Source organism: Solanum tuberosum, unplaced genomic scaffold (genome assembly GCF_000226075.1).
Source record: "Solanum tuberosum cultivar DM 1-3 516 R44 unplaced genomic scaffold, SolTub_3.0 scf00385, whole genome shotgun sequence".
In the NCBI taxonomy this organism is placed as follows: domain Eukaryota; kingdom Viridiplantae; phylum Streptophyta; class Magnoliopsida; order Solanales; family Solanaceae; genus Solanum; species Solanum tuberosum.
The window spans coordinates 549,217-557,388 of NW_006239315.1; the positions used below are offsets into that span (position 1 = coordinate 549,217).

The following is an 8,172-nucleotide window of genomic DNA, read 5'->3' on the forward strand; positions in this document are numbered from 1 at the left end:
CCGGCTACCGGCCGGTCTAACTGGGCTAATGCCCCATCCGGCTACCGGTCTGGTCTAATCGGCCGATCCCTTATTGGGCCGGTCTAACCGGGTCGATCTGACCCATTTAACAGGCTTAATAGCTATCAGTGAGAAATTGTGTTATATAATAAGGACCGATAGTGATTATAATAGAAAATTACTTATGAGAACCAGTTCCTTTAACATGTCTACAACAAGAATTATAAACCTTTATATACCTAGTGATTTATTTATGTACTAGGGCATTAATGGAGTTGTCAACAATCACAAGTATTGTATAAGGGAAATGGCAGCATAAAATAACACATGTTTTTATTTAATTAATATAAGCAACAACCAAATAAGATAGAACTATAGATTATTTATGTATAATTTATTATATATACATGAAGACTGGATTGTTGAAGAAGCAACAACCAAAGTTTCATTACAAGACACTGACTAGCTATATATGACTCCAAATTAAAAGACACAAAATAATAAAAAGAAACACAGATCGGTACAAATTACAAAACAGGATCAAACTAGTTCGATCCCTTTTATTCTTCATATAGTGACTTCCATATTGTGTAGTGGATCAGCTTTCATCAACCTTACTAGATCCTGCATCCCCACATTAAACCAACATTAGCAACTTAAAATATGTAGAATATACTTATAAAAAATGCACTTGTTCAGTAAACATGTCATGTGAAAAGTTAGAATTAAACATGTTACATCTCCTTCTATAACATGTGAGACTTACGATATATAGTATCACAAAATAATTACTATATAGTATAAACTTATAAATTAACGTATATACTTGGAGCAATCAACGGAGGGGCTGATATCGTAAGGGATGTTAACGCCACAAGTACTAGGGAGACCAGCGGCTCTGCCGGTATCAAGTCCCTTAACAGCATTAGCTACTGATTTTATACAAGTGCATGCTGTCCTTCGGTCCGCTGGGGTCTTGATTGCACCCACCAGACTCTTAACACCACCGCAACAGCCTCCTAGAGGGCCGCGCCCTTGAAGATAAGGGACACAAGGAGCCAAACTAGACGAAACTTGGCTGCAGCTCATTGCCTCTGCATGGGGTGCAACCACCACCATGCACAAAAACACAAAGCATACAATTTTGCTAACCATTTCCATGTTTATATTAAATGTAATGTAATGTATTTGCTTGAGTGATGGGTGCAAAAGCTAGTGAGATCTTAGGGTTTTTTATAGAGGGAAAAATTGGAAGTGATTGATTAATTAATAGAGTGATGAGAGAATTAGTTGGTAGTTGAGGTAAACATAGAGTTTGTCCTTTCTTCCTTTTTATCTAGTTCACTTAATTTTGGTGACCTACTTTCTACTTGTCATTATTTGTATGTGTAAATTTTATGTGCTTTAGTTTGATTGGTTATAATGAATTTTAAAATTTTAAAAAAGAATTTCGCATATTATTATACTATAAATTAAATAAAAAAAAAGGGATCTATTTAGAGGTAATTAAAGTATGTTTTTAGGGGCAAGGTGACAATTCGTCGCTAAAGTCTATAGCGATATTAAATCTAATGACAATTAACTAATATCGATAGAGATTTTAGCACTCTTTGTTAATGTACATATCTATTGCCACTAAAAGCTATTTTTATCATAGTGTTATTTGACATAAATATGTACATACGTCAAATTAAGTATTATAGCTTATTGATACATGGAAGAAAAACTATTTCTCCTTTCATTTAAGAGCAGTTTAAGGATTTACCAACACATGAGTTTTAAAAAAAAATTAATAATATTTTTAATTTTCCAACAATAATATCAAACAAGCTCGTAATATCCTCGATCAAATAAAGTGGATATTTTCGTCTTCTCTAGTCAATTGCATCATGTACAATGTACAAGATGAAATGGACACATAGTTCCAATCTAATAGTCGACGGAGCCGTGTATGAATATGTCATGCTCACTAGTCTCACCTATCCACCAATTTCATTTATGGTCCTGCTTTCACACTCCAATGAACTACTTTCTCTCTCCCTGAGTGATAACTTTACGCGAAAATTTAATATCACAGAATTTATAAAATAATATTTAAAAATTTATCAGTCATTAAAACTAAAACAATATATTATCTTACATATAAGATTACGTAGTAACAAACATTAATAATGTAAAGGAAAATGAAAATTATTATATCTTATCATTTTATCCTTAATAACATAAGCATAAATTATGACTCTAAAAATACATATCATGATCTGTAATATAAACAATTGTGTCAGTGAGCCACTCAACAGGAGCAAAGTACACAAATATTTAATTGTGAAGAAGAAGAGGTTCAAAGCTTTCGTTGTTTTAAAATGAGAATACATCCCACTATTTATAGACAACAAAGGGTAGTGTGAACAAATGTTTATTGTGTCTTATCGGAAAGGTTACAACTATTTGGGAAAGTTGCAACCGTTCGGAAAGGTCACAATCTTTCATAAAATTCACAACTTTTCATAAAAGTTGCAACTCTTCGTTAAAGTCGCAACTTTTCATAAAAGTCACAACTCTTCATTAAAGTCGCAACTTTTCATAAATGTCACAACTTTTCATAAATTTCACAATTTTTTATGAAAGGAGAAGACTAGTTTTGTAAATAAATAAATTAAAAGAGAATTCTTGTTTGTAGTGGCACCACGTAGGCAGACCTAAGGTTTCTCTTTTATATATATATATATATATATATATATGATTAGATGTTTCAGATTCTAGTCATCCTGTGTATAGACTTGCCTTTGTTAAGGAACTTTGGCCTCTGTGTGGACTTTTTGATGCGAATCCAAATTTCGTCGATCGATACGAATTCAAATTTCGTCAGACTTTAATATAAATACCAAACATCGAGTGAGAAACCAAAAAAAAATAAAATTACTTTCTTCATCCCATTTTAATTATCGCTTAGCACAAAAACTTAATTCCAAAATAAGTAACAGTTAAAGAATTTATATATACCCTGAATATTAAAAAATGTTTTTAACTATACCTGAATATTTAAAAAGTAATATTTTCATAATATAACTTGATTTGAAAAAATAACTAATAAATAGGAAATGCATGGTAACCTATACTTTTTTTTTTCAATGGACGTGAAAAGCTAAATTGATAGTTAAAATATATTCGGGGTACTTTACAGTCAAGTAATTACACAAGTGTAATCTATTCTTTTTAAAATATTTTTTTAGTTCAATCTTTCTCTGTTGAAAATTAATTTATTCAATTAATTTGGCAGCTTCACACAATGTAAGGTTTTCTAAAAGAAAACACATTGTGTCTATATATATATTGTTAATTTCTTCATTTCGTGACACTAATTTAATATTAAGAAAGGAAATCAAAGAAATATTTGACACACAACTCCTTGCGCCTTAACAAAAAGTGAGGAATAATGAAATTTCTATATTATATTGAATACATTATACATCATATACATGTATCATGTATTGTTTGCCTATAAAGTCTGTTTATTTTGATTTTACATTGAATGTTTCAGAAACGTCTTTTATGAATATGAAATTATCTTTATTAATTGTGTTTTGAATTTTCATATTATATATATATATATATATATATATTGCATAGACATATTATAGTATATATAATTAAGGTTAGATAATTAAATATGAATCAATATGAATATACGGTCGCATAGAAATTACGCGATTAAGCAAACATTTAATTAGCTAACATAGCTAAGTCATTTTGATTTAAAGAAAGTTTTTTGTTATTTAGTTACGGAATTTTGTCTGTCCTAATTTCATGTTTCTTACTAACATTAAAATTGAAAAAAGTTGAAAGCTGGAATTAAATCTGCAACATTGGACTAAGAAAGATAGTTGAAGATGTATTATCAAAGATTGGATTGTAGTACAATACAAGGCTCGATAATGACTCCCAAAGATGGACACAAATTAAAAAAGAAAAAAGAAAAAAAAGATACAACATATAGTAATGGATCCATGAGCAAGATCAAACTCGATCCATCTTATTATTATTATCATTACTTCTCCACAAGCTACATTGCGTTGGAAAAATTGAGCTTTCATCGATCAGCCTCACTGGATCCTGCATATGCTCAAATTAAACCAACATTAACAAAATAAACTTTACTATGTCCAAAAAAATATGCATCGTCCTTCGTAAATAGGTATTGTAGGATATATAGCAGAAAGAGTTTAAGTTATATACATATGACAGTTAGTATGATTTAATTAATCGTATTATGCTATGTTATTCTAACTCAATATAATTTGATAGTAGTATTAAAAACATACTTGGAGCAGTCCGTGGAAGGGCTTATCTTGTAAGGAATGTTGACTCCACAAACTCCAGGGAGACCAGCAGCTTTGCCCGTATCAATGCCCTTAATAGAATTAGCTGCTGATTTCAGGCAAGTGCATGCTGTTTTCCGGTCTGCTGGGGTCTTGGCTGCACCCAACAGACCCTTAACACCACCACAACACCCTCCAATAGGGCCGCGACCCTGAAGATAAGGGAGGCATGGAGCCAAGCCAGACGTAACTTGGCCGCAAGTCAATGCCTCTGCATGGGGTGCAACCACCACCATGCACAAAAGCACAAAACATGCAATTTTGCCAAACATTTCCATTGTTACAAAAATTGATGAGTAAAGATCGATAGAAATAGTAGAGAATGATATAGTACTACAAATGTATTTGCTTGAGTGTTGGATGCAAAAGCTAGTGACAACTTTGCGTATTTATAGGAAATTGAGAGTAAATTAATCAATGGAGGAATATTGAGAGAATTAGTTGGGAGTTGAGTTAAATCAAATGATGGTGTATAATAATTAGGGAGGTGCCTATAAAGTCAAGTTTAATTGTTACGTGACTAATTTTTATTGAACCACGCTATATATGATTTAGGGCCCTTGGTAACCTACTTTGCACTATATGACTTGATAAATATTTCTACCTCCGTACAATTTTATCTGTTCGTTATACTAAAAGAATATATTCATTTTACTTTTCACTTTTCATATATTAAAAAAATATTTATTCATCACTTATATATTCTCCAAATAATTTTTAAGACATCAAATTATTTATAATAAAATATTCATATAAATTATTGTTTATTTAGGGAGGTGCAATATCCGAATTAGTAGTGGTAAAATTTGAATGGATATTTCCGCAAAAATAGGAAATTAATAATGAGTCTTTTTTTTTTGTTTTAAGCAAATTTACCATTACACAATGTATAGCGGCCTTTTATTAAACATAAAAAAATATCAATAGGGATAAGTACAAGCAAGAGGAACTAGGCCTTACCTTACTAATCCTAATGAAGTACCTAACTTCTGCTGCCTAACAAACATGGAGAAAATAAGAGCTAGAGAGAACTAAGTATTTTCTGCTCTCTACAAAATCGTTTGGTAGAATATATTAGAAGAAATATTGTATGTATTATCTTTGTGTATTAATTAGTAGTATATACCTTGTTTGCTAATTACACCTTTTCAACCTATTGTGTATTGAGGTGTGTTTTACAAATACATGAAAAATGCAAAAGATTTTAATACATATATTAACATGATTATCGACCCAATTGCCTAAAACATTTGCTATATATATATCTTTTTCATCATATTTGTGGACAATAGAAATGCATAATATTTTTAATACACCAAAACAAATAATGCATGAGAAATAGTCTCCGTATATAAATAATATAAACATAACTAATACAAATATTACTAATACGCTTTATTTAAACGTTATTCTTATACATCCTATCAAACGTCCACCTATAACACCTACCTGGGCACTTTACATCCTTTTCCACCTTATAAATTTAATAATGGCCCATTAATTTTCTTGTGCAATGTTCAGTGAGGGGACTCTGTGACTGCCCATATCGAAATACATCTCAAGAAGACCTTTTTGAGATGTGCGTTTTCATGGCATGCATTAAGTTCACTGTCCCTATCTCTGCATGGATTTGATCTATTTATGCTTAGTCAAAAATAATTTTTAGCAATAATTAATTAATAATAATAATTTTAATTTTTGCTAAATATATATTTTTAGCAGTAATGAACACTCTTTATAAATGTTCCTAAAACGTATCGTCATTGAATCCACTGACATTTAACTATTGTTGATAAAAATCACTTTAATATACTCTTTGTTAATATATATATTCATTACCGCTAAATATTATTTTTATTGTAGTGTTACACTATATTTTATTTGGAGAAAATTTTCTTTTCAATGTCTTGTTAACGTATCTATAACATCACTTAGAATTTAGATCGAGGAGAAAGAAATCTTTTTTTACTTCCTTCCTTGCCTTTCTCTCCAACCAAACAAAGAACAAACGTTATATTGCTTCAAATTATTTATTTGTCTTCGAATTAAGTTATGACTCACTTCAATCATTTTTACTTGTCTATTTTAAAAAAAATAAATATTCCCTTTGTTTAAAAAAGAATGACCCATTTCTTTTATCTGCAAGATTTTAACTTCAACTTTTCATGTGGTATGTTTAAGGCCACAATATTAAAAGACATTTTGGTACATTTGATATAACTTTAATTTAGAATTACAAGATTAAAAAGTCTTGTTTCTTTTTTTAAATTTCGTTTCAAGTCAAACTAAATCATTCTTTTTTAAACAGATGGAGTACCTATCTTAAAATTCAAATTACATATTCGAATAAAATTTTAATTTCAAATAGGTCAAATTAAAGGGGCCCTAAAATGAGAATGAGAACTAGATAATTCTTTTTGAAACAGATGGAGTACCTATCTTAAAATTCAAATTACATATTCGAATAAAATTTTAATTTCAAATAGGTCAAATTAAAGGGGCCCTAAAATGAGAATGAGAACTAGATAATTCTTTTTGAAACAGATGGAGTACCTATCTTAAAATTCAAATTACATATTCGAATAAAATTTTAATTTCAAATAGGTCAAATTAAAGGGGCCCTAAAATGAGAATGAGATGGACACATGTACTGCCATCTTACTAATATTGTGAATCAACCATGGATATACTGCCATGCTCACACGTCTCAAAGCACCCACCGGATTTCATTTAATGATTTGGGGTTCAACTATTTCTTTAACTTATCATTAAGGATCATTTGATGGGATGTAATAGAAAAATACACCAACAAGGATTGTATGGATCATTGTGAATTAGAGATTTGAAATTTAAATTTTTGTAGATATAAAAATATTTTTGTTATTAGGGAGTGCTTTAGCTTTAATATGAATATTGGACTGAAAAATCAAATAGAAAAAAGGCCATATACATATACAATTCCTTAGATTTACTTTCATTTATTATTTATTTTTACATTTCAATAGCTTATTTCGTCCTTTAACTCCATTTTTTAATATATCATTTAAATACAAAAAATAATAATAAATATTTAACATAGTATTAGATAAATATTAAAAAGGTAAAAAATAATTATTTCTCCAAAACAACCCTAAGTCCCTACATACTCTTCAATCTAACAATCGTTCCCTATTCTTAAGATATGAAACCCTCAATTATTATCAATTATTTGTTCAATATTCGGTATATGAAAATTTGTAAAATCTTATACTTAAACTAGCTTATTTCACAAATGAAATATCATCAACATTTACTTGAATTATATCACCAAACACAAAGGAAGTAGGGATGGACGTTCGATTATTTTCTAACTCCAATTCGGTACTTCAATTTTTAATTTGTCAGTGGCGTCTACCGAATATGTATCAAGGTGATCATTTTTATAAAGTTTGATTCGATTTAGTACTTTTTTTTTAGTTTGGTTCGATAAATAATTGGATTTGGTTCATTTCGTTTTAAAGTTCGATTCAATTTAGTTCGATTTTTTAATTTGATTCGACCCGATTTTTCGATATATATGATCATTCTACAAGGAAGACATAGCCAAAACATCTTTCACCTAGACAATTTGACATCTTTTTCTTGCCTTGTTTAGCAACGCATAAGTAACATTGTTGACTTGATTTGAAATCTGAGCTTCAACCCATTTAAAGTACTTCTATTCACACAGTAAAAAGTAAAAAAATAAATCTAATATTTTTTTCCTCAAGATATATATTTAGCCAAGAGAGTGTTGATAGAAAAGGAGGTAGAT

General features: G+C 29.8%; 2 protein-coding genes across 2 annotated transcripts; both read right to left on the reverse strand.

Annotated features, from left to right (window-relative positions):
• Positions 1–569: 569 nt before the first annotated feature.
• Positions 570–1,211, reverse strand: LOC102598243 (non-specific lipid-transfer protein 2-like). The gene is made up of 2 exons (XM_006362297.2): positions 827–1,211; positions 570–624 (listed from the first exon to the last, which is right to left on the reverse strand). The coding sequence occupies exons 1-2, from the start codon at positions 1,159–1,161 to the stop codon at positions 618–620; spliced, it is 342 nt and encodes a 113-aa protein (XP_006362359.2). The 5' UTR covers positions 1,162–1,211; the 3' UTR covers positions 570–617.
• Positions 1,212–3,866: 2,655 nt separating this feature from the next.
• On the reverse strand, positions 3,867–4,714 carry LOC102598583 (non-specific lipid-transfer protein 2-like). Its single transcript, XM_006362298.2, has 2 exons — positions 4,323–4,714; positions 3,867–4,113 (listed from the first exon to the last, which is right to left on the reverse strand). Exons 1-2 carry the CDS (start codon positions 4,655–4,657, stop codon positions 4,104–4,106), a joined length of 345 nt encoding a protein of 114 aa, XP_006362360.1. The 5' UTR covers positions 4,658–4,714; the 3' UTR covers positions 3,867–4,103.
• Positions 4,715–8,172: the final 3,458 nt, after the last annotated feature.